The following is a 25862-nucleotide window of genomic DNA, read 5'->3' on the forward strand; positions in this document are numbered from 1 at the left end:
ACAGCCCACTTTGCCAACACTGCTGACTCCTTCATGAAAGCTGTTAAAGTTTCTTCAAAAATAAAACTCACAGGAGATAAACAAAAACATGACACATGGGCTGTTTTTAAAGCTTTAATTTACAAAATGAAAGACACTTAACAGTCCGCTATTCAGCCATCTTGGCTTCCTCTGGATTAGGAGGTTTCCGTTTAAGGGGAATAATATAGATCCCATTCTTGGCCTCTTTCATTCTCCACCATCGACCCAGCCTGCAGAAAAACAAGCAAACTTAGAAGTCGAGGGTGCAGACAGCATATAGAGCTCAGAAGAAAATGTGAGGCAGAAACAGGATAAAAAGCCTGTTTTATTATACACTCTCCTCATATTATTACAATTATGTTTTACACTGACCTACTGACAAACAAACAACCCTTCTAAAGTTGTCTGTACCTAACTTAACCTTGGTGGTGAAGCTCTTTCAGCGGGGCCTCAAACCTTCTTTTGCCAGTTGTGTGATAAAATTAATCAGTTTCAATCAGAAATCACAGTAAATCCCACTAAATATTTAAAAATGTTTGTGTGGGAGCATAAAATGCAAGAGTTTGGACTCTTGAATTCGGATGCTGCTCCCACTCTGGCCTGATGAGACTGGAGGAGCAAACTTAGCCGGTTCTGATTGTGATCAGCGTGCTTTTATGAACTTTAGGCAGCAGAAACTGAAATTTGCAAATCAGATTCAAAACAATCACAAGTTGTTCGAAATCCAGTTAAGGTGTAAATGTGACCTCATCTGGTCACTAACCGGATGTCAAACTGTCCTAAAGGCGACTAAGAACGTGAGATAACACTCATGTTATATTCAAAGTAAGGTGAGCACCATATGTGTAGCATGAACTATGGCTACATACTGCACATCCACCTGTCTGGTAAAACACAAGAGCTCTCTAGAATATCTCCATTCTTCAACTAGTCTGCAGCTTACTGGTCTGGTTCTGTACTGTTTCTTTAGAGCAAGGTTTGTTTATACAGAAAATGAACAACGATATACAACCTTACAAACTGTTAGTGCACTTTGTTGCTAAATCCTTAAAGTTTATTGGTTACCATGTTTTCAAATGAACGACCATTTCAAGCAGGAGGCATCCAGATCTCAAGGCAGGGACGTTATCTAGCGATATACTCCCTTTGTAAATAACTGTTCTTGAGCTTTTTTCAATTAGCTGATCTCGTCTCTTATGATACTGTCACCGCTTTCACAAAAACTTGAAACAAGTGGGGCGGCACTGGGAAAAAAAGTGAGACGCATTTTCACCTGTGACAGAGGCTGAGATGGATTAACACTGCCATCTAGTGGACGTTTCATTCACTGAACATGCTAACGTGGTAGTTGACAGGAGCCCTACAAGCAGTTTCTATGGCAACAGGATCATTAGTTCAGTTACCTGTGTTCCTGTCCAACTCCTGCCACCAAGAACTGACCAGAGCTCGAAAACTTCAGACTGTTGACAAACCCAGACTGCGAGAGAAAGCAGAGGAAGAGACAAAATAATTCAAAGATATTTTCTGGCAGCAGTTATTAATGTGCATAACTAGCTTAAAAACAAATCTTATTTTAATATTACCATTTTATAAATGGGAGGAGGAAGTATGAGCTTACCACTGGAATACTGAATAGAGGCTCCAGTCCCCGGTAGTATTGGCCACACTTCCACAGCTGCACCTGTGAGTTGTGTGAACCTGTACAGAAGAACCATTTTATATCACTACAGGCATCTTGTCTACAGTGCAGCTAAACATAACTGCAACAACTTTTCTATTTCTGAGTGTGTAGGACAGAAAATCAGGGCCAAGGTTATCAATTATACGATATATATATATATATATATATTCATGCAAAACAACTCATAAAAGGTTTAATTTATGCATCCTGCATATAATGAAGTGTGAGTATGTGTGTTAACAAGACGCTGGTAAGGAGGACTCTCACAGCCAGAGGCACCTGAGGCGACGGTATCCGAGTTCTGGAGCGCGGCTACCGAAGCCACCCAATGAGGCTGCTCCAGCCCGGCATCACCATGGCAACCGTGAGCCTGCTTCACTGTGCTGAGAGGCTTCTTCTTGTTGACACTCCAAAGAGACACAGAGCTGAGGTCATCGGGAAAATTGAGAGGGGGCACGGAAAGGGAAACATGACTGAATGTGCAAACATGATTAGGTCCTGCAACCGACTGCAATCGAGACAGTATGATGGTAAAAGCTGCAACTGCCTCACCCATCATCAGCTCCTGTTATCATGTGCTCCTCATTTATGAGCTGGATACAGTCGATTGAACCCCTGTGGGAAGAAAGAATAATGTTAGTCTTTCTGTGTGTTCACAGGAGCAGTGTGACATTCAGATGAATATAAATAACATGATATTATGAATATATTTTTTTATATTTTGGAAACCTTTTCTATACTATGTATAGCAGTTAGTTTCAGCTGAGTCGAGCTCGCAGCAGCCACTCCTGTCACAGTTCAGCAGCAGTAATATTTTAACTCAAATTATCCGTGCGTAATTTGTTTATCTATTAGGCATAATACAGAGCTATAGCTAAAAGCTATACATTACACATTATATACAAGCATTATACATTCAGTACAGTTCAGTGCTCAGTAAGCTAACTGCTATACTGTCTGGAGCTGATGTGTTGCTAATATAACATTCTAAGTAACTGCTGGGTTTACTGCTGATGTTATTTAATCTAGTCTTTTTACTTTCACTTTGTGGACTCTGTGTGTTTAAAGGGCTAATTACTCTTTTTTTCTTCCTATTCAGACATATTAATCTTTTCCCTGGTGATGTGACTTTGTTTCTTTCTACCACGAGGGACCAGTTCTCTTGTTGTTCTAAGTCTCATCTTTTTCCGATATGAAATAATTATCCTTGACTTTGTTGTTCAGTACTGTTTCTACAGTTTCACAATTGCTCCCAGTAAAATCTTCAACAGCCAACTCCTGTGTTCCTAGCTTGCTGGATAGCTGTGCATCTACATGCACAGTGAGGGAAAAGACTACAAAAGTCACCTGAAAGATTCTATTTTTTCAACTTTCATCAATATTTATTCTGTTTGTTTGTGTTTGAAGGTTTTTTTCCTTTATAACGATAACTCTGAAATTTAAAGATGTTTGGACAATTTGCTATGCTATATTTAGCATGCTGCATTAATCAATCAAAAGCCATAAATCAAGATATTGTATAGTTTAGTATAGAGTTAAGTGACATAAGCCTTTATGGTGAACATGAGGATGAAAAGCATTAAGATTGTTTCTTACATTATCACCTCACAACTTTGTTTTAAATCCTTCAGAGCTAAATCAAAAGTAAAAAAAAAAATGTTCTTCTCCTCATCTTTGAAAAGGCATACTTTCTTACTTGACTATTTTATGACATGTCTATAAATCAATCAGGGTGCCCCACTGTGTTCTTATATGGCTCTGACAGTAGCTCAGCACATCTCTCAGCACTCAACAGTGCAAGCAGCGAAACATCAGAGGAAAGACCGAAAGAGACTCACTCGTGGCCGTGGAACACCAGCTGAGACTCCTCGGCTATCTTCCACACCCTGACTGAGCGGTCCCTTCCTCCTGCAGTCACACAGCGCTCACGGCTCAAGCTGTCCAGTCCTGTGATAGCGTCCTGATGCCCAAAGCTACAGCAAATCACAGTCACAGCTAAAGTCAAACACTGAAGCTCAATGCAAGTGTTTGGCTGTGAGACAAATCATTCTCTGATTAGTTACTCACAGAGTTTCCACATATGCGTTCTCATCCACGTTCCACACCTTTACTGAGCGATCATGAGAGGCGCTGTACAGATCATGAGTCCCCTTCCGGAATGAAAGACCCTGACAAGGATAAAAGACATTTCATATGATTCACGGGAGGACCTCTGAGTTATAGTAAATTCTGTTAATATAAAAACACAAAAGTTATTCCATGCAGCTGAGAGAGAAAGAGGGCGAACGTACCGACACAGGGCCTTTGTGTCCTGTGAATTTATATAGATGTTTACATGTTTCTGCCTCCCAGATCATGATCAGATTGTTCATGTCTCCAGTGGCCTAAAAGATGTTTAGAAAGAGGCTTCTGTTACATGAGGGCAAAGCTGACTTAATTATAAAACTGGTGAAAAAAAAAAAAGAAGCTTTGCTGAGAGAAAACTACTCACTAAGTATTTTCCATCTGACGATATGGCCATACACAGTATATGAGCTGTGTGTCCAACATGCCGATCCTCTGTGCCTTTCCTTCCCCCTGGCATTGTGTGCAGTTTCTTCCCACTCTCGACATCCCCTGAAAATATAAGACAAACACTGAACTGATACCGCTGAATCAAACCCTTTGGTCAGCCTTTTACACCTCAATTTTCATGCATACTTCTCCAAAGTATCGAAACAAAGGATTTTTGAGATTTTAATGTATACTAACATTTAATAATGGAGCAGTCCTTGGCAGCAGAAAAGATGTACTTGTCATCAGAGGTGACGACCAGACAGGTAATCGGAAGTTTGTGTCCTCTTAACAGTCTGATCTCTGAAGCATCCGGCGGCATGAGCTAAAAGACAGAATGAAAATGTAATAAAAGTTGGTCTGCTCAAAAACAGCTTTTTTCCAGTAAATTACTGGACATGCAATGGAAAATTCCCATACTCACATCTTTGGCAATAAGTCGCTGAAGCTTTCCTTTTTGTTCAAGCTGGGGGGGAAATCACATACACAGGAACATCAATAACACAGACCATCGTATAGCACTTGATCTAACATATTAAATCTAAAATGATTGCCTGTGTCTAAGATCAAGGACATGGGTTTGGTTTGATGGGTCGGTTGGGAGACACAATAAAATCAACACCCGAAAAAAGACCTGATACTTAAAGACAGATTAATCAGCACTTTCATCGTCAATTTCAGCAAAACTTTACTGTGAAAGATTTGTTTTTAAAATCATGTGACCACTCCAAATGAAGTCTCATTATGTCACACTCCTATCAGGGGGGTGTCCCATTAGTTTTGACCATGTCAATTTGCCTAAATATTTCAAAACAAAAAGTGGACTTGTGAGCCTTTTTTGTGTGTGTCAATGTCCCCAATGACAATTACACCCATTAATACATAAGACACTCTTACCACTTCTTCTTGAAGTCTGCCAGCAATCAGATCAGTCTCAAAGGAGTCGTCTTCTGCTTTCTGTTCCTCTGATCAGATCATACAATAAATACATACTATACGTTCAGAGAGTGTAATGTTAAGACCTCTGTGCCCAAACGTTATAGATAATACAAGCTTACCTTCTTCCTTTAGCTGCTCGAGGTAAAGTTTGGCTAATCGGAGCTTCTTCTCCTGTGGCGTTTCCTCATACTCATTCTCCTCATTGGACTGTCTTTTCTTGGACCCTACGTGACTGTGCACCGCGAAACACAAATCACAACAAATTAACAACTGCTGGATGGTTATGTGATTTAAAATCGGGCCACAGAGCTGTCACCAATGCATAACCCCGACTAAGCTCATCAGAAATTAACCTCTCTGTCTCAGAGTCGCTGGAAATCTCTTCGTTGTATTTGGAGTTGGGTTTCTTCGCCCGTACTTTACTCTTTCCGGCGGAGTCCACATCACCCTACGGCAGGAGAAAACAGAGGGTTTGTAACGACATATGATAACTGTACATTAATGCCTGTAACAGAGTAAAATCGTCAGCGGGTTACATCAGGTAAGTCGCACGAGTCAGCCTGCTGGCTAGCTAGCTTTACTGTGATTTAGCTTACTTGCTAACAGTCCAGCTCACTTACCTTTCGCTTTGGCAGCTCTGTATTTTTCCCCTTCTTGACTAATTTGGGGTTTTCTTTTTTCTTTATAAAGAAAGACGAAGACATGGCGAAACGCGACAAGCAACGTTTCACAGTAAACGGTAACCGTAGAGACTCAACTCCACAACTTTCTAAGGAAGCAAGTCAACATTGAACCCACATGGGTGCACTGCAACCAAACTAGACTGCTGAAGTCAGATTAGAAGCAACGCTCTGATTGGCCGAAATGCACAATTGCACCTAAATATCCCGCCTTTAGTTAGAAATCAGAATTTCCATTGGTTAAATTAAGAATTTATATGCGCAGGAAATTGTACTAAGGAAAAATACTTCCCTCGGGGAATAAGTTTTCGCAGCTTTGTTCCGCACATAATTGTAAAAATATAAATTTCACAACACAGTACTCTTAAACACAAGTGTACCATACGCAGAAAAAGATAAATACAAGAGCAGTATTTCACACATATTTAACCGGAAACGTTTTGCGCGGCTGTTAAAAATAAGCCGTAATTGTATCAGGATCTATGTACTGTACTACTGCAGTAGTACTACTACTTCCTCTACTACGCAGTATTTCCATTTACTGCGCTGTCTCTGTCCTCAGTGAGTGCGGTTACAGTTAATCGAAGTCGAGCTGAACAGCCAGGTGAGCCTCCTCTGACCCGTCTAACATTAACTATCACATGTTTTTGATAATGTATTGGACGACAGTTTGTTTCACCAGTGGCTCCAGCTGGAGGCAATCTGCGGGCTAGTAGGAGGGGTTGAGGAGGCAGGGGGAGGGGGATGCAACGTGAACTAACTTTTCATTATTTACTCGAATGCAAGAGTCAAAAATGAGTGAACAACGTCGAGCGACCGATAAAAGTTGGGCTCAAAGTTTCACTCCATCTTGTGCAGAAAACTTGATGTGTCAGCTGATGCAGTCTTTACTGTCCACAGATATATTTTGTACCCCCCATGCCACCCAAGAGAGAAGCAGGAGCGACTCCGACACAGCCTCCACTCAAGATGATAAAAATCGGCTCTGATGCTCATGAGTTTGGCGGCGATCCAGTGGAGGATAAGTACAGGTTGGCTGAGGAGTCCAACTACTCACCTTTCCCCAGCAATGAGGTGAGATTTTGATTTAATTCTACATAAAAAAAACATATGCTGTTTACCTCACTACACGTCTAAACTGTTCATGTGATTTTTCAGCATGAAACCATTGAGTTTGATGAGGAAAATGTGTCAAGTCCAGGAATCAGAACAGACACCATCAGTCTCCTCATGAAGATCGAGCAGCTGCAGGCACAGCTCAAATATGAACGCAGGTGTAGGATTTTGGCCGAGAGGGAGTTGAGAGAGCTGAAAGGTGGGTGGAACAAAATGAAAAATATATTAATTAATAGGCTTAAAAAATCCATGTCAGGACCACACAGTGTAATTACTGTATGTGACTCACTCAAATCACAGCCAGGGCTGGGCTGTAGGTGTCATTTCCTGTCATTTATTTATAAACTAAACACATTCTGGAATAATTTGCAAGAAAAAATAACATGGTAATAAAATAATAAAAAACAATTAAATTATGTACTGATAAAATTATTCATTTAATGTAGTTGTTGCGCTTCCAGTTGAATAATTATTGTTAGTGTAACCTGCCTAGTCTTTTAGTCAGTGCACAGCAGGTCAGCTGATCATGTCTGTCTACAGGTGGGCATTGAAGTCGTGTTTTTCTTCAAGGGACATTTTCCTTAAATTTAGTACCATATTGCATAATGTTGTTTAGGAAATTGTTAGAAAATTCCAGACCTGTTTAAAAAGTTATCATTCTTTACATACCTGTAAATAGGAGAGAAAGAAAGGTCCTTATAATATTAAGAATGAAAGAACAATAAGGGCAGATTTAAAAAAAATCTGCGTTTGGTTGTTGGCTTGTCAGTTTCTTAGGTGGGAACTGGTTCTGCTAAAATCCTGGCTTAGGTCCTCAACCTATGATGTCAACATGCCATCTAATAACCTAAATTACTCTATGAATAAACTTGCTCTGTTTCAGCATTAATAAAGCGATACAAATTTTTACAGAGATGAACACTCTAATGATGCAGATGAGGCACACGGCGCACGAGCTGCGGGTCACTCTGGATCACGTTCTCCAAGGGGGCGAGACAGCAGTGGCGGGGCAGAACTCTCAGGATGAAACCATCTCTTTCCTGAATGAGCCTGAGGCAGAGATGAGAGCAGTTCATAGCATCCCGGAGGTCAGTATAGCAGATTGCTCTGTTCGCTTACATTTTGCTATTGTGGGAAACCCAGTTTTATGTCAGTGCTCCTGTTACTAAGGTTTGATCAGGTTCACCAGTACTAGATAATTTGATTCAAGTGATGGTGTCTGATTCAGCCTTTATTTCTTTTTTCTTTTTTGCCCTCAGGACGATCACAACTTCTCATATCTCTCTGAGACTCTTCGAGTGCCGAAAAATCTTTACGAGCGCATTGCAGAGATTGCAGACTACAAGAAGTACACATCAGCACTGCTGATGATACTTTTTGACAGAGAAACGCTGGCCACGCACTCTCTGCAGGGCCGCAGGAACACCTTTACTGGAGACGAATGCCACAAGCCTCAACTGCCACCTGAGATCTTGAGAAGCATAATTGGTAAGAAAGTATCACTGGATTTTAAGCAGGCAGACCTCCTTCGCAGATGCTTGTTGTTTGTGAATTTGAGATAAAGCTGATGAAAACTTTCCCGTGCTTCTTCCTCCAGATCACGTGGCCGCCAAGTTCAGCGTCGATCGCAGCCAAATAAAAACCGCCATCCGCACAAAGTTGAATAATGAGGACAAACTGTTAAAGAAGAGACTGGGCTTGGGTAAAGCCGAAAACAAAGCAATCGTCGATCAAAGCTTTTGCCAAGATGCTTCACTCCTGCCTGAAAACGGAGCAATGAGAAACGATTCTCAGTTGTAGCCTTGTGAGTCTGCCTTCATCTGTCGGTCACCAGTATTTCATGTCTGATAGACATGTGTGACACGTTGCCTTTTTTAAAAAAAACATGTCTAGTTGATTCCATATTGAAATCTAGTGCTTGAAGTTAGGTTGTTTTTTGTTTTGTTTTTTTTACACTTTTTAGAATTCTTTCTATTTGTTTTTTTTTTGTTTTTTTTTACATTGACAGCTGTTTGTCTTCTATCGTGTGTTCAGAAAGACTACAAGTTTCACCTGGTTTCCCGACCAAGATGTTGAACAGTACTATAAAATGTCACATGTGTAATCGTCAGTGGTAAAAAGACAAAAAAACCCCAAAAAACAAAAACAAGTGTTCTTATTTAAGTTGAGGTATTAAGTGACTGTCTGAACAGCAGGTTTGTGAAGTCGGCCTTTGTCAAACATTTACAGTACACTGGTTTAACCTTCCATTCGGCAGGCGTTTTGTGTGTTTGAACGTAGGACATGTGAAAATGTATGTGAAAATAATGGGGCTGTCATTTGTACTGTTCTTCATGACAAACTGTGCATTACACCAAGTGACACTGTGTTTCTAGAATAGTTTTTTGCAATTGCAAAATATGCTGTAAGTGATAATCTTCCTGCTTCCACAACATCTGTTTTCATCACACCCCTCTTTGTTGTGCTTATCCAGATAAGGGGCCAATAAACTGATATCCTTCTGTTATCTTAATTAACTTGGACCTTTTTTACATCACTGCAGTAATAATACAGTAAACTCACACAGAATTACAGTTTAGTTTTCCATTCAACCAAGAGATGGCAGCGCTGAGCCCTGTTTCAGGCTCTTCTGCAGGCAGTGATCGACTCCCAAAAGAGAACGCCTGTTGTGAAATGAAGCTTTCCACTTAAAGAAATCAAGAAATAAGATCACCATTTAAAGAGGCAAATACTGTGTGGAAATTTGGTGACTGGGCTAAAGAAATCTGTCAGAAGCTCTGCAGAGGAGAATAGAGTGTATGTGTGTGAGGACAGAGGCAGCAGACAGTGTGTGACAGTCACTGCCACATACTGAATGATGAAAGAGTGTGTGTGTGGGACATGGTTAATGTCAGTGGGTGGCTGTTTGATAGAGTCATCCTCTCTTCAAAGATGTGATTTGAACAATCACAGACTGCTGGCTCCTCCCCACCTCCACCCCCCCCCTTCTTTCACTCAGGCCAGCTGTGCTGTCTCAGTGGATGCACATCACATCACCTCCCCGGCACTGTCAGCGCTCCTGCGGGATATCTGCTGTTTTTCGTGGTTTATCACACTTTTTGCATAGATTTCTGTAAGGTGGACCAGCACTCACACACCTGAAAACAACACCTGAGCACCGCGTTTGATGCTTTTGAAGGATTCAGAGAGGAGTCGTCACCACGAGTTGGACGTGCTGAACTTTACTCAGAGGAAACTTTTTGAAGGAGCGACAGCACATTTTCCAAATGTAAGAGTTGCTCTGTAAGCTTTTGATTAAGTAAGTTTTGGTGTTATAAGATTAGCCTTGCTTTGATGATCAGGAGTTGATATAAAGGAATATTAATGCTGATGAAATAGTATATACACGCTGACATTAAAACAAACAGGTGGCCTGAGAATTAGTGAGCAAATAGTTTGAGCACCATGCTCAGGTGTCTGAGTCAATGAAATGTAAGGTCAGAGTTTTAAATCATGCACAATCAGAAAGGAAGGTTCAGATTATTCTAAAAACATGCTGAGCAGCAGGATTATTCCTTTTCTGCAAAAAACACAATGTCTTATTATGCATATTATTATAGTCACCTAAATGAGTGATGCGTTTGTTTGTGATAAAAGTGACACACAAATTCCCTTACAGACCATATGAATTTATAACAATTGTGTGGTTTATCAGGTTAACACGTGAGCTTAAGACACTTATGAACAATTGGAGGGAACTTGTGCCATTATAAACCAGTGATCTCTTACAAATATTAAATATTTCTGGTGACTTTGAACATGATCTTTTAGCTTTATTGATAACAAACCTGACATAAAAGTGCTGCAATGACTCCTCCACCCATCACGGATAGAGTCGAGCCTCACACGGTTACTCATGCTGTACCTGGACAGGATGGGGCCTGTTGCTGAATGTCATTTTATTTTGACGTCTCAGGTGGAATCTGACGTATCGCCTAACTGGACTTTGCTTTGACAATATCAGCATATTTACATCAAAATGTTGCTACAAACATGGAAATGTGTTGAAATTCATCCAGTATGATTTCTGTCTTTTATACCTCAATGTAATTTAAACTAATTATATCTTTGTCAGGTCCAGTCTTCTCAAATTACTAAAGCTTTTTTTTTCATCACACTAGCCAGTTTATCCATGGAAATATTTTGGATACTTAATTTTTATTTTACTTTCTCATTTGATATAAAATGACTGATAGGTACTCGGAATATATCAACTTAAATGAAATTAAAATTGGTTATTAACATTATTAAGAAGGTCATCACAAAGGGTAGGATCATGGGGTTTCCCTGCACAGGCTAAAACTCCCTGTGGCACAGCTTTGTGAGGGATTAAAAGGCCGGCATAATTCCCTCATCCTTTTTATAATATGGAAAAATTATTTGCTAATGGTGATTTCTTTCTCCTTAAAAAGTAGCAACAGAGCAGAGGCAAAATCCTCTGCATGTTTCTCTGTTGAATCAAAAAGCGCCAAAGGTTTTGGAGAACTAACAGAACTGGAAATGAGTAGTGGCTGAAAGTGGTCATCCTCTTCAGTAAGAATGCAGCATATGCCGTGCTGCAACTGGAACATGATGGAAAACGAGGACGCCCTTACATAACATGCATGAGAATGTACTTGTACTATTCCTTCCAGGGGATAAATCTCACTGCAAATGTGGCATGCCAATAGCTGTCCACCAGAGAAGATTACAGCAGGGGGAGAGCATCAGTGGATCCCTGGCCGCGAGCAAGCACATGTATTTAGGACACAGCATCCCGCACGGCCGTACATTTAAAACCTGATTATGATTAGCAGCACAAGATGGTAGATACATATATGAGGAGTTACACAGAAGACAATACAGAGAGAGGAAAAACTGTAAAAGATGAAAAAGCTTACATATGCAGCGTTTTACACACATAATATATAGAGTATATTCAGTCAGTGCTTTCTGGTTGTCTCTCAGAAGAAATTAAACAAGGATCAGAGGTCAAACCTGACCTGGTAAGAGGTTTCCTCTTTGATGGTGCAGCGCAGGGTGACACTGAGCACATATTAATTCAATGCAGCCAGTTCCCCGCAGCTGGGCTAAAACAAGCACACTCATTATCTTTCATTTCAAAAGGATGGGGACGGATGGAGGAGAGACAGGGTGTCCTCCATGAATTATTCCCATTGATCACAGCTCTCCCTCACTGAAAGAGAAGGAGCATCCCTTCTTAGATAATCCCAGAAATGCGAACGGTTATTGATTATTGATGCCTTTAAGGTGTGCGTGTGTGTGTTCTCCTGAGGGTTGTGAACCTGCCGTGAGGAAATCTGGATGTTTCTAATCACGCATTTGATTTCAGTCACAATTGGTGGTCGGAATACTGATGAATGAAATGAAGATTTAGTACAACATGTAATGTAATGTAATGTGTTAGTGTTATGATGTCATCAGGGTTTGAAATATGTTTACCAAGCAGGGAAGATCTTAAAAAGAAACGCAAGATGCAACATTTTTGGCCCATTCTAGGGACTAAAAGTTATATCTCAGTAATAACTGCTTTGACTTTGACCATCCTTTTTAAAATCTGTGCCTCATGAGTCATCCAACATCACAGAGGTGCAATCCTAAATTGCTTTAGTGCCCCTTTAACACTACTAGGTCAATGTGTTTGCCTGCCTAAATAAAAGAGAGTGAATATTGAGCTTGCATTCGTCAGCTGGACGCAAACACGACTCCAAATGAATGCCAGCGTTGCTCCGTACGTGCCGAATGTGTACATAGGAATCTGTTTGCCAACACGCTCACCATATCGACTTAAAAGGCGACAGTGTGTTAGTGCTGTGTTCACAGCTTGCAGGGTTAAAGAATTAGTCTTAATTGAATATGATTTGCCATAAATGTTAAATATGGACTTTATTTTCTCCAACACAGGAGTGAAGAGTATTTCTTTTGATGTCTGGGGGATCCTTCAGCTGAACAATGGGGGAGTCTGCAGTGTGTACTTCGAAGCCTTTGCTATGAATCATGGAGGAGAACAGCACATTTCTTACCCCTGAGTACAATGACAGCACCACCGTTTGGGCACCAATGCCCTCAGCTCCCAGCAGACTGCTGGGCACCCTTCCCAACCTGCAGACACGCTTCAAGGACCTGACAGGGATATTTTTCATGGTGACCCTGAATGTTCTGGCTCTCCTGGCCAACACCGCTGTTCTGGTTGTTGTCACAAAAGCCCCTCACCTCAGGAAATTTGCCTTTGTGTGCCACCTGTGTGCAGTGGACCTGCTGTGTGCCATCTTGCTCATGCCTCTTGGGATTGTGTCCAGCTCTCCGTACTTTGTCGGTGTGGTGTTCACAGTGCTGGAGTGCCAGGTCTACGTCTCTCTCAATGTAATCCTCATAGCTGCCTCAATCTTCACCATCACAGCCATCAGTGTGGAGCGCTACTACTACATCGTCCACCCCATGCGCTACGAGGTCAAGATGACGCTGAAGCTGACTGCAGCCGTGATCGCGATGGTGTGGGTGGCCTCTACCATGCTGGGGCTGTCCACCGCGTTCGGTTGGCCGTCCTACGGCAGCCTGAGCTCCATCAGCGCTGCACGCTGCTCGCTGCACTGGAGCCACAGTGACCACAGGCGAGTCTTCTCGGTGCTCTTTAGTGTCACCTGTTTCTGCCTGCCTGCTGTTGTGATTTTTGCTGTGTACTGTAATGTGTACAAGGTGGCCCGAGTGGCAGCTCGCCAGCATGGGCCTCTGCCCTTGTGGACAAACAGTCAACTGAAGCATCGCTCTGACTCAATAAACAGCCAGACCACCATCATCACAACCCGCAACGCACCACGTAGGTTTATGCGCGACCGGCCTTTTGGCGGAGGTAAAGCCGCTCTCACTCTGGTGGTCATTGTTGGCCAGTTTCTGATCTGCTGGCTGCCTTACTTTGCCTTCCACCTCCACCTGACGCTAGACGCAACGCTTAAGATACCTGATGACCTGGAGGAAGCGGTCACCTGGCTGGCGTATTCCTCCTTTGCTATTAACCCATTTTTTTACGGGCTTCTTAACCGGCAGATCAGGGAGGAACTTTGTAAACTGAGGCGCTGCTACTCGACCCGGCCTGTAGAGCTGACTGTCTCCAGCCACGAGGGCTCAGGCCACGAGAACTTCCTGCAGTTCCTCCATAGGACCAGCTGCACAGTAGAGACACGAGCAAGCTTCGCCACTTCCAGTCCTAGAAGCACTCTGGATCAAACTGGGCAGACTGGTTTCAGGATACCAGGACAGATCCCAGAAGAGTTCAGTTAGATGCAGCATATCTCACTGTTGTGCCACAGCATTAGCAGCCTGCAGGACTATCACAGTACAAGACAAACGTGCTCCACAGGGGTTAACAGTAGAGGACTTCATGACTGCAATACGTCTGTACACTGTATTTGCACACAGATACAGCATCAAGATGTAAACACTCAGTTTTACTTCATTAAATTTGACATCCATTTTTTCCTTTTATCTTGAGATTACACTCAGAAATAATGCTGGGTTGGAAGGGTATGGACATAGTTTCTTAAGTTATTGTCACTGTGTTCCTGTTGAAACTTGCGGCGATAAAGTTACACTTTATTTTTACAAGCCAGTAAAGCAAAGCTACTGTTTATCCACAATCAGTAGGTCTATTTCAATAAAAAAGGAACAATGTCATCAGATCCATCTCAGAAATCAATGAAACAGTTAAAACCAGTTTTTATAAGAGCTATCAATACAGCAGCAATATTCTTTGTACGAGTAATTCAGAGTTGTCATGTTGTATTTATGTTGCAGGACTTTGTGTGAACTTTATTTATTGTACTCAAGGGACACATCAGTTTTTGTTCATCAATAATTGGTTTCTTAATGCTTTAAATGTGCAAATAAACACTGTTTACTTTGATCCTTTAAGTAGATGATGTTCAGTAAGCATTCAAGTCCAGCAAAAAAGGAGACATGTGCAGCAGTAACACCGTACCTGCACCTTTTCTGTGTGCGTTAGACATTTTGTGCAGACAAGCTTGGACTCCCTGGGTCCTGGCCTCCGTGTCCTCCGTGTGTCCACTTATGAAAAGCCTGTGACTAAGACTGAGCCCAGTTAACACATGATTATATAAGGAGAAAATGCCATTTCATAACAGCTGAAGGGGTTGTCTCTAATACCCTCTTAATATGTGTACACTGGCAGATTAACAGCAAAGAATTTATTATTTCCATATCCATATTATCTATGAGTACGATGTACTTGTAATATACTGTACATGTGAAATGATGTACATATTTTGTTCAACTTGATTCCTCAGAGATCAATGAAGGAAGACAGTTGTATGATAAACTGTTGATGCGTCTGTGGTGAATATTTTGAGGGAATGCGTGGCTCCCCCACACAGATTAGATTTATCGGATAGACAAGCTGTTAAATGGTGACAAATGAAGAAAGCATGCTGAGCTAAATTCTCTCTAAACCTGTAAACACCATGTAGAGAATAAACACAAACCAGTGAGCAAATAAATAGATTAAAATGAGAAATGTGTAAAAATAACTCTCGCTTTGCTGTCTAGTGGCACTGATGCTGCCTGTCTGTGGTGACGGCTGTGTAAGACCGTGTACTGACAGGCAGGAGAAAAGACGTCCTACACACACACACACACACACACACACACACACACACACACACACACACACACACACACACACACACACACACACACACACAAACACAAACATGAGATTAAGTCATTTATAAACATCTGGATGTGTTAGAGGCAAGATACAAAACAAGATATTTATAAGATATAATAATATAATATATAAGATATAATACATAAGATATAATACATATAGCCAAGAGCAAACAGCGATGAAGACATAGTGTGCAAATGTGACAGCTGCATGGGGGCTTATTGCACACAAACATACTGCAAACATGCAATTATATTTAAATTTAATTTACACTCCAAATACGTCTGGCGGAATATTTGGGAAAAATCTGCTATAAGGTTGATGACGACACAGTTCAAAGAGCTGACTCCCTGTTCCATCGCCTAGCTTCCCAAATGTGTGAGTCAGTCTAATGAATATTTGAGCCTGAGCAGTCCTCAAAAGTTGCTAATTAAACTGAAGGACCTCCCACCTCAATGGCGGCTTTTATCAAATCAAAACAATCACATCCATGGTGCATCTCTTTTGCAAAGTGTATTCATTAGAGATCAAACACAAGCCCGCTCTGGATAGAAAATGAGAATCCGCAGCCTGAGCTCAGCCGAGTGTGGTTTGTTATTTGCACTTAATGGTAAATCGAAAAGACTTAATGTTCTCCTGCGCGCTGTTTCTTCTGCTGTCCGTTTACTTTAAGCCCGACGAGCCCCTCTGTTGTTGCACAGGCAGCGATAATGAGAGAGCCACTGCTGAAGAATCAAAGGGAGAGGCTGTGATTGATGGCGCTGTCTGACTGAGTGAACCGTGAGCACCATTTTCCTCACGACTGCATGTGCACACGTATCATGGCAGCTGCTGGAGCGCCTTCACTAAGCTCGGCGCGACCTTGCGTCCCCACAAACTATCACAGAAGCTCAACATTTGAGGAATTTCTCTGGTTTCTTGCCGAGAGTGAGACAAGAGGATCGGGCAGCTCTCATGTCTGTCTGTTAAATCTGAAGCTTGGCTGGTTAGCATTAAGACTGGAAATGGGGGAAACAGGTACTCTGGCTCACTCCAAAGGTCACAAGATCTGCCTACCAGCACCTGCACAGCTCAATGATTTACATGTTGTATCTTATTTGTTGAATATGTACAAAGCCCAAACTGCAAAAATGACACATAGTGGTCAGCAGGCGATTTGAAGCGGGATGCCATCCCTGTTATTAGGAAAATGACCAAAATGCATTCCCCTTGTTAACCTGACATCTCTCCTCTCTGTGGCTTTTTAGTTGAATTTGTCTGCTTGACTCATTGATCCTTTATCTGACTGAAGTCTGCATGAAGTAAAATGTGTGACCCCGACCATGACGCTGAAATATCAGTAGAATAACTGTGCTGATAAATCCATGGCGCTGTCCGTGGTGCTGAAGCAGCAGACCAAATTGTAATAGCACCTTTTCCTCTCAGTCCCACCCTCCTGTCAGCTTTGTCTTGGATCTTATGCAACCTAATCTAATCTACATGAACTAAATCCTTTACATTCTCAACTCTATACTATAATGTACCTTATATAATATAGTAGCAACATGCCATTGTGGAAGAGCAAGAGGACCGTAGAGACACATTGCTGCCTGTAGTATTCCTATAATATTCCAATATATCTATGATCATTAGGTGGCATCTGTACTGCTGAAAATACACCCCCAGATCAAGCCACCTCTGTAACGTGACGACAGATACAGTGTTTACTGTAGATGGGAGAGGAACAGGTAAAGTGACTGAGAACATTAAGCTGCACTGACTGCTCTGCACTCAGCTGCATCAGTGATAATAAAACAGAATTCTAGCTACAGTTTATGACATCAAAACTAGGGTGTGTTTTGAAACATAGGCATTTTTAAAATGCTTAATGTCCACATCCATTAACAAATCACCGAGTGACTATGTGGTTTTACAGGTGGTCGTGTGCCAGATATTTCTTTCAGCACCTTCATCCGGAGAAGTCCCCGAGAAGTTACTGCCAAGAAATGTTCTGCCTCGCCAGGCCAGCTGTATTATCCTGTTTCTGGTTTTTATGTTAAGCTAGGCTAACTGGCTGCTGGCAGTAGCTTTTATATTTAACAGATGGATGTGAGAGGGAAATCAGTCAATCTCATCTAATGCTTTTTATAGTTATTTTTTCAGCAGTTTGCTGTTATTTTTGCATCTACGTTGAATTTGCACTGTTGACAACATTTTAATTAAAAATGGATTGTTTCAAATAATACGAACGTATTGCCCAAAAATTAGGGGGCAATTTGTATAAATTGACATAAATAATCCTCCCTAGAAGCAGCAACAACTACACAGAGAATCCCAAGATGAAAATATATATCTTCCCCCCTGAAGCAGGGAATTGGTGATTGCGTTGTTAACTACACAAATAATCAAATAATCATCTGACCTATTGTACTGAAAACAGCCGGACTGACAGGTGCTGAGCAGGGACACTGTCTGACATGCCCCTCCATAAGCTGCTGCTGCTGTTGGGAACAGAGGGTGTGAACTGTGGTTGGAGTTAAATCAAAGCGCAAGCTAAAACAGACATTGCCTCCACTTATGATATGAATATGATTAATATGTGCCTGTGCCCTGCAGTGCTTTGGGCCTGCAACTAAGTGATGTCTGTACATGCAACAGCAGTCGCATTATACAAAGAAGAGACAAAATATGCTAGTAATACATGTTAGGAAATGTACAGTTTGCATATGCACGTTGCATGTATTTTTTGTCTTAAATAAAGTGACATCACACAGGTCAGATTCAGATTATCGTCACATTATGTTAGCGTGCTGAGATCATGCGAGGGCTACGTTAGAGAAAGCTTGGGTTCTAGTGTTTTAAAGGCTCCGAAAACCCATTTTGTGAATCAGAATCTCATAAGTGAGGTCGTACATGAACATGTTCTGCCAAAGCTCAATAACTTTTGGAGTGATTTTCTGTATGTGCTTTTGAAACCAGTTTGAAGTGGGTGGAGCTCAGTACTCTAATATCACTGCTTTTGGTGGTAACTAGAAACTGAACTAATTACTTTTTCCTCTTTTATTAAATAACACAGTTACAATTACTGAAATTTAAATGGGTTCATTACTTGTTACTGCTGTCTTAGATGAAAATAGAGGATCCTCTGTAGAGGATGGCAGACAAACAGGCTAGTCGAGCCTCTATGTTGTGGTGGCACAAGTTTGACAATGTGAGCTTCATTTTCATTGTTGTGATTGTAATGTTTTTAATATAAACGGAGGAAAATTGGGTTCAGCTTTTTACCTGCTGTAGTTGACATGTACATCCAGCCATCTTGTGGGTGTTCTTCTTTCAAATCCTAAAACCAAACCAAGCCAATACAAGTGTATCTTTCAGGTATGAGCGCTAGTAGTTGCTGCCCTCTGGTGGTCTGGAGTATTAATACATCCTATCGCCACCAATGGGTTCAGTGATTTGACAGTTGTAGCACACTGTGCCACAGCGTCACTAAAATAATACAGCTTTGTGTGCGTTACATTAAAAGTAACATAAAAGTTGCTTTCTCCACAAACAGGGTTGGGACAAGCTGATGTCACATACTTTCATACATACATTTATCCAAAATATGATACACTTGTAAGGTTGTTTGCTCATTTTGACAAACCGCCGTGAATCAAATCAGAACCACAAAAACCAAACCACACACACAGTCCAGATGAAGCAGATTTGCTGAGTTCAAAGATAATACTCGAGAGCTACTTTGATTGCTGCTCATTTAGGGATGACTGTCTAATTTTATAAAGAAATACTTAAAATTTTCAGAATCATCATTAGGGTTCAGGTGCATGTGTTGGCAGAGGTGTAATGTAATACTCAGAGTTGTGTTTTCATTAGTGTATAGTCACCTGATACAAAAATAAGAAAAACAACCACCATGTTTCTACAGTAGCCCAGAATTGAACAAACTTTCACCGTTCACAGCAGCCGCCATAACGGAGGCTGAGACCAGGTTTTTTCAGTTTGTTGCAATCTGCCACCTCACCACTAGAGGCCACTAAATCATACAAGCTGGGCCTTTAACGCAACACAAACTTAGAAAAAAAAAGACATTTATATAAGGGGCCAAAATCTTGCAAGACAGTATACTTTTTCATATTCAAAGTGTTCATATATTTCACAATTCTAATTATTCTCATAAATGTTTTTTTATTTTCAAACAGCTCAGCTGAAGATTTTTTTGTTGCCACAACTGAGGCTGAGAGGCTGAAATCCAGAATTTCAGCAGCTGTTGCAGAAAAATCAATAATGTCCTTCTACAGTAATTCATGTTGCCTCCCCAGACTCTAATGAGGTCTTGGGGGTAATCATGAGAACTACAGGATACAATGAGGCAAATGCAGCTTTTTCCATATCCTTTCGTCTCTTTTTTCATCCTTCTCTCTCCTTCCGTCTCTTAATTACACGCACACACACGCACACACACACACACACACACACACACACACACTGTCCGCTGACCTCACCTGTGCAGCCACGGACACAAACAAACCCCATCTGGCGAGATGTGCAGTCCATTAGCATACCGTCGTCTCCGGCACCGACACAGGAAACTCTCTGTCATCAATACACTGTGTTCTCTCTCACAGCAGCCAGAAATCATCATTACCATGGAGACTGTGCAGTGCTCATCATAGAGTGACTCACATATGTTTAACTCTCAGCAGACGTAAAGTTTGTCACTTATTTATTAATAGTTTGTTATAACAGTGCAGTAATCGTCAGTGCAGCCTTTTTGATTAGAAAACCATGTCAGAAGTCCAGCTCTCAACACAGATGTAGCACCATCAGTCACCTGAATTTTATTTTGCAGGATATTTTAGTGGTGCAGATGGATAGGACGGGCAGTATGAGGTTAGGACATTTCTACAGGAGGTGCTCTGTACTAACACTATCACATCCAGCCGCTGTACCGGGTCATTATTTGGTGAAGATGACGATAAGAGCAGTGTGAGATGGTGCTGAATGTCTGGTGTGGAGCTGAGAAGAGTCTGATAAGGTCTAGCTGTTGATTCGTAGCTGACCTATTAATAGCTCTGAGGATGGCCGGTTAATGGGTCCAAAGGTTGACAGGGGTGAAAGTTTTTTTTTTTTTTTAAGCACGTTGTGAAACACCTTTAACACCTGACAGAGTGCAGGGACCTGAACACACTCTTCATGCTATCTGGTCCTGGAGGAGGATATTGTAAAAACATGCAGTATATCTCCTGGTGCTTCCGCATTGTGATTGATGCTGCTGGTGAACTGAAAAGAGTGAACAAGCAATGCATTGCCACAGCGGGACGATAGTTTCAGTAAGGGGCAGCTTGAGAATTATGCGAGGAGGGGTCAGAAAATGGGGACGGGAGGTGTTTTCTAATTTTGCTAAAGGAGGGTAAACTTTTTGTTTAACAATATCTCAGTCCTGAGTTAGATTCTATTTTATTCTAAAAAAAAAAAAGAAAAAAAAGAAAAAAAGAGCATCTACATAGAAAAGATTAATTTTGTGTGTGCCACAAGTGATAAAGGTGCATTTTGCCCTGTGAGGACAACTGATGCTTCTGCAGGAGGAGTTTATTCTCCCATTAAAATCAACTTGAAGTGAGAATCAGTACCTCAGCTTTGAGAAAGAGACATGAATTTTTAGATAGTTAGTGATGGTGTATGCACAGTATATCAGTAGCTGTAGCTACTTTATTCTGTCACATTATTCTACATCTTGCCAGAAAAGCAGAACTGCAGGTAAATGATGAAAGTTAAATCTGTCAAAAGAGTTTAATTTGTCATATACAGAGTAATAAAGTAACAGTAAAAGTACGAATCATTTTGTTATGTTTTCCAGAATTTTTGACAATTTTTTACTAATTCCAGTGATGTTTGATTTGATGTAAAAAGGATTATTCCTTAAAGGTTTAAATTAGATCATCTCAAATTCTTTGTACACTTCCAATTATTAAAGTCAAAGTGAGCTATAACAATCCTAATCCCTACAGGGAGATTATTGTTGTCTATGAGAATCTGATTTTAGATTCAATTTGAAATTAATATTGCTGGTGTACAAACGGTTATTAGGTCAGTGTTTTACACAACAATGGGGCAGAGGCACACCTAAAGATAAAATTAATTTCCATTACAGGCCAGAGGGGGGCAGTACTGTCCTGCTAGTGAACCTCTTTTCTCACAGAAAAACCCTTCTCTTAAGTGAAAATTTGAATTGGAAATGAACTAAATCCTAGAATCTGTCAGGCAAATATACGTGTATCACCAGCTAAGTATTCCAGCTGGAAGTGAAATGATGTGCGCTCCAAACATTTGTTGTCGTCTATCTTTGCTCTCATGCTTACAGATTTGGCTCATGTCTCTGTGTCTGTGTATCAGTGCATACAGAGCCATTTCCATGCTGAGGGTATTTATAACCCTGCCTGTCCTTCCTATGCTTCCACAGCATGGGAAAATGATCTTCACTTAAAAGACCATCTGCAAATACCATGCAGGGCACCGTAACGTTCCCAATATAACCTGACTGCACAGCCGGCTCAGGGGTCCTCAGTGTGAGCTGTGAGGGAAGCGACAGGCACCCGCTCAGCTCTCTGGATTGTGTTTTCTTCACATGTTTGGGTAGACACCATGATGAAAGGGGAAGATTCAGGGGAAGTGGAGATTGATTTGGGCGACTCCAGTGACCCTGATGAATTTGATAACGGGGAGGAACCTCAGATGCTGTGGAGGGCCCCTCCTGCCCAGGAAGAAGAGGAAAACATCCATACGTCTACACTCGTGGAAATCAGTGATACCAAGCCTCTGATTAATGTCAGGGACCCCCGAGGTATCAATGACTGCCTCAAGGTATTGCATTCTCATGCAGTGGCTCTATTGAACTTTGATTTTTGGATCATTTGTGTTTTTATCACAATGAAAAAAACACTGGCGTGCAGAACCAAGAAGCAGCTTGGCTGGTTGCACTGCCCTGAGCTCTTTATGAAGACGAAGACTTCACCTCTGTAGCGTCAGCACCACTTTCTCTCTGTGTCTCCAGGTGACGTTTGAGGATGTGATTGCTGAGCCGGTGTCAGTGCGCAGTGGGGACAGAGTGTGGATCTGGAGTAACGCCCTGTTTGAGGTGTCCAGGGTTTGGATCTACAGGATAGTCACAGTGCTTCTGGCCGTTCCGGTGTCAATTATCTCTGGTCTCCTCTTCGCCATCCTCAGCTGCTTCCACATCTGGTAGGTTTACGTCATGTCTGAGGGGACTATATGAAACTTATTTTTTTTTCTCAGTCACTGTTACACAGTTTTAGAGATATCCATCTCTGAAATTTCTGCCTCCACCCCAATAACATGGGAATGAATGGAAGTTTATTTGTGGTGCTGAAATCCATACAAGTGGTCCTATGAGGCTGCACTTTGGCACAATGGTGCTTTGAACTAAAAGCTCACACCGGCCTGCTAACACGCTCACAATGACATGGCTAAACTTCTGATTTTTATCAGGTTTATTGTTCATCGTCTTAGTTTACTCTGTAGGCATGCTAATATTTGCTGATGGGAATGTCATTATATTACAGTTATTAAGTACTGGACACCTTGAAAATTTGACATGATGATGACAAAGGAATCATCAAAGTAAATACAATTTATCCTGTGGGGGACATTATTGTCTGTGCACAGTTTTGTGGCTATTCATTCAGCAGTTCTCCAGATATTTTACTCAAAACCACAGTCCCACTGTGGGAACAGTCAGTTGATCGCCACAGTAATTAGGATTTTATTATCTGGCATCCAAGAATATCTTTATAGAATTTTGTGCCAGAGATTTTCCACAGGCAATAAACCTGGCCTGCTGGTGGCACTGCAGGAAATATCAGGGGATCCTCAGATAGTCATTATGTTTCAGTCTGGACCAAAGCAGTGGATGGACCAACCAACAGTCTTGTTGCAAGCATGGCTAAAAATTACAGTCAACAGCAAAGTGCGACAGTGAGATCTGTGGATTATCCAGAGCAAAAACACACTGCTTTTAAATTTTATATGATTTTTCAAGGGTGTGAGCACCACAAATAAAATTCCATTCACCCCAAGTGTTCTGGGGTGGCAACAGACATCAGAAAGTGTTGATGAATAAAGAAAGATGCAGTGCTAACCCCCACCAACGCTCAACAGGCTGTGAAACAGGCCTCTGAGAGACATCCATAGTGCAGTATTCTGGACATGAATGGACTCACTGCTGCTCTGTTCAGTTTACTGGCCATGACAAGTGCTACTTAACCTCTGTTTCTCTGGTGGGAGCTGCAAAGAGTTTGAAAAGGGGATATGTGTGTTTACCTGCGGGATGGTCTAATGAAAGACACTACCCATCTTGGGAAATGTAGGCTCTAGTATTTTTGGAGCCATACCCATATTATCTCTAAAAGTCCGGATATCTCAGCTTCTGCCGCACTTTCACCATTCTTGTTTTCATTTGTCTCCTGTGAGTCCTGCAGCTTTATGGACGTGCAATGCTAAACTGTTGGAGTGCACCTTCAATTAACTGGTCTCCAGTATCTGACTAATGTAGAGGAATCCAAAATGGATAGACAGATAAAACTTTTATTAAGATTATTAATTAGATTATTAATCTCACAATGAAAAAATTCACTAATGCAGCGGGGAGACAATAGCAACAGGGACAATGGGACAAAGCTATGATGATTGAATTTAATTACATTTTTGGAGAGTAAGTGCCAGTGTGAAATTCGGATTATACCATCCTGAGACATGCTGAGAAATGACTGTTTGTGCTGTGGAAAAAGAGAAACTGAGAAACAGCTTGAAGCATTCCACCCAAAGTTAAGACACACTGAAGCTACAAAAATGTAAACTCCCCCACAGGTTTTGGGGAAGTGAAAGACTGCGACTGAGAAAGTGTCTTTCTTTTTTGTAGTTTGTTTGATTTTCTTTGTCATTTTTGTGTTTCTTTCTACGACAGGATGGTTGGTCCTTGTGTCCAGTGCGTCTTCATTGGCACACACTGGCTGCAGAGCCTGTGGAGCATTGTGCTGGACGTCATTGTGCGTCCCTTCCTCTTGAGCGCTGGGAGATGCTGCAGAGGATTCAGCATTCACCTGGCCAAAGAATAAGACTCACACATCCGGACCTGGATTGGTCATTATGATGTTCTAGTGGACTGAGCCCAAGATGGCACTCATGTTTGATTCTTTAATGTTTAATTCAAAATAAAATGTCTAGAACTTTATACTACATGTTTTCCACAGTTAAGATAGCAGTGTTGGCTAAAGTCCAACAATATCTGCTGGCCCTTTTTAATGATTAAACAAGGCTGGCGACATTCTCAAAGAATAATTTGGACCTGACACAGTGGCAAAAAGAAGGTGATGTGATTCTTAATTTCATCCTCAGGATGTGAAATCCCTTTGGTGAGACCAAAAAGAGGAGAGAGTTCTTAAAAACTGAGCACAGCGTCAGGAAACAGAGTGTCTTCAATAAGCCTGCAGTATTTTTCTCACACCGACATCACTGTGGGATTCTGATTTTTAGACTTTGGAGTAATTTCAGCATAATTTGTCATGCAAATTGAATGTTGTGTCATCTTTTTGTCATGATACCTGTGTTTGCTTTTAAATTTTGTTTATTCCTAAAAGAGTTTAAAAAGCTCAAGGAACAGAAATGCACAATTAATAGGCTTTAATTTGAAAATTGTGTTCGTGATTACAAACCTAAGAATATTTAGTTCTGCAGAAGAGAAGAATAACTTTCTTTTCACTGTTAAACTGAGTGAAAGGCCAGTTGGAGGCAGTGGGTCTAATCAGCATTAATAGAGCATCCTACAAACACATATAGCCTCTATATGAGTTGGGAAACTGGATCCATCTCCAAAAAACTATAATTTACAGCCATTGCAACCCATTAATTCTCCACTTCAGACTCATTTAAACAGATATTTAAACCATTTCCTATTACACCACTATTGCATGGATAATATGAAGACCAGCAGGATAGAGTAAAGATTGATTTGTAGGCTTTGAAATATCATCCCCTTCATTTATTGTTTTAAGCTAGAACATAAGAGTTAAAGGCAAGTTTTGTATTTAATGACTTGGGTTTTATATAAATTTATATAAACAATATGCAGGTGCTGCTTTTTTCTCTCTTTGTGTGT

General features: G+C 41.2%; 4 protein-coding genes across 5 annotated transcripts; 3 read left to right on the forward strand and 1 right to left on the reverse strand.

Moving 5' to 3' along the window:
• Positions 1-100: 100 nt before the first annotated feature.
• On the reverse strand, positions 101-6093 carry rrp9 (ribosomal RNA processing 9, U3 small nucleolar RNA binding protein). 2 transcript variants are annotated; one of them, XM_041956512.1, is made up of 15 exons: positions 5815-6093; positions 5548-5642; positions 5314-5426; positions 5153-5220; positions 4680-4721; positions 4454-4580; positions 4194-4318; positions 3994-4086; positions 3770-3870; positions 3541-3675; positions 2255-2317; positions 1970-2127; positions 1640-1719; positions 1425-1498; positions 101-251 (listed from the first exon to the last, which is right to left on the reverse strand). In XM_041956512.1, exons 1-15 carry the CDS (start codon positions 5896-5898, stop codon positions 149-151), a joined length of 1461 nt encoding a protein of 486 aa, XP_041812446.1. In that variant the 5' UTR covers positions 5899-6093; the 3' UTR covers positions 101-148. The 2 variants fall into 2 exon arrangements, with proteins under 2 accessions (XP_041812446.1, XP_041812454.1); XM_041956520.1 differs by having other exon boundaries at positions 1982-2127; positions 5815-6086.
• Positions 6094-6399: 306 nt separating this feature from the next.
• Positions 6400-9487, forward strand: LOC121623894. The gene is made up of 6 exons (XM_041961413.1): positions 6400-6478; positions 6775-6948; positions 7033-7189; positions 7903-8078; positions 8250-8478; positions 8588-9487. Exons 2-6 carry the CDS (start codon positions 6793-6795, stop codon positions 8788-8790), a joined length of 921 nt encoding a protein of 306 aa, XP_041817347.1. The 5' UTR covers positions 6400-6478; positions 6775-6792; the 3' UTR covers positions 8791-9487.
• A 3539-nt stretch (positions 9488-13026) lies between these two features.
• si:ch211-213o11.11 (probable G-protein coupled receptor) lies at positions 13027-14307 on the forward strand. Its single transcript, XM_041962282.1, has one exon. It carries the CDS (start codon positions 13027-13029, stop codon positions 14305-14307), a length of 1281 nt encoding a protein of 426 aa, XP_041818216.1.
• A 7963-nt stretch (positions 14308-22270) lies between these two features.
• On the forward strand, positions 22271-25857 carry zgc:172270 (uncharacterized protein LOC100136849 homolog). Its single transcript, XM_041960287.1, has 3 exons — positions 22271-22552; positions 22743-22930; positions 24672-25857. The coding sequence occupies exons 1-3, from the start codon at positions 22334-22336 to the stop codon at positions 24820-24822; spliced, it is 558 nt and encodes a 185-aa protein (XP_041816221.1). The 5' UTR covers positions 22271-22333; the 3' UTR covers positions 24823-25857.
• The last annotated feature ends 5 nt before the right edge of the window (positions 25858-25862 follow it).

Source organism: Chelmon rostratus, chromosome 2 (genome assembly GCF_017976325.1).
Source record: "Chelmon rostratus isolate fCheRos1 chromosome 2, fCheRos1.pri, whole genome shotgun sequence".
In the NCBI taxonomy this organism is placed as follows: Eukaryota; Metazoa; Chordata; class Actinopteri; order Chaetodontiformes; family Chaetodontidae; genus Chelmon; species Chelmon rostratus.

Excerpts from the sequence above, each read along its gene's own strand:
- si:ch211-213o11.11 (XM_041962282.1), top strand. The coding sequence starts at position 13,027 with ATGGAGGAGAACAGCACATTTCTTACCCCTGAGTACAATGACAGCACC.
- rrp9 (XM_041956512.1), bottom strand. The coding sequence starts at position 5,898 with ATGTCTTCGTCTTTCTTTATAAAGAAAAAAGAAAACCCCAAATTAGTC. Across the intron at positions 5,221-5,313 it reads CGAGCAGCTAAAGGAAGAAG|AGGAACAGAAAGCAGAAGAC; the intron begins GTAAGCTTGTAT and ends TGATCTGATCAG. Across the intron at positions 4,087-4,193 it reads CGTCAGATGGAAAATACTTA|GCCACTGGAGACATGAACAA; the intron begins GTGAGTAGTTTT and ends AACATCTTTTAG.
- LOC121623894 (XM_041961413.1), top strand. The coding sequence starts at position 6,793 with ATGCCACCCAAGAGAGAAGCAGGAGCGACTCCGACACAGCCTCCACTC. Across the intron at positions 6,949-7,032 it reads CACCTTTCCCCAGCAATGAG|CATGAAACCATTGAGTTTGA; the intron begins GTGAGATTTTGA and ends GTGATTTTTCAG. Across the intron at positions 7,190-7,902 it reads GGAGTTGAGAGAGCTGAAAG|AGATGAACACTCTAATGATG; the intron begins GTGGGTGGAACA and ends AAATTTTTACAG.
- zgc:172270 (XM_041960287.1), top strand. The coding sequence starts at position 22,334 with ATGATGAAAGGGGAAGATTCAGGGGAAGTGGAGATTGATTTGGGCGAC. Across the intron at positions 22,553-22,742 it reads GTATCAATGACTGCCTCAAG|GTGACGTTTGAGGATGTGAT; the intron begins GTATTGCATTCT and ends CTGTGTCTCCAG. Across the intron at positions 22,931-24,671 it reads CTCAGCTGCTTCCACATCTG|GATGGTTGGTCCTTGTGTCC; the intron begins GTAGGTTTACGT and ends TTTCTACGACAG.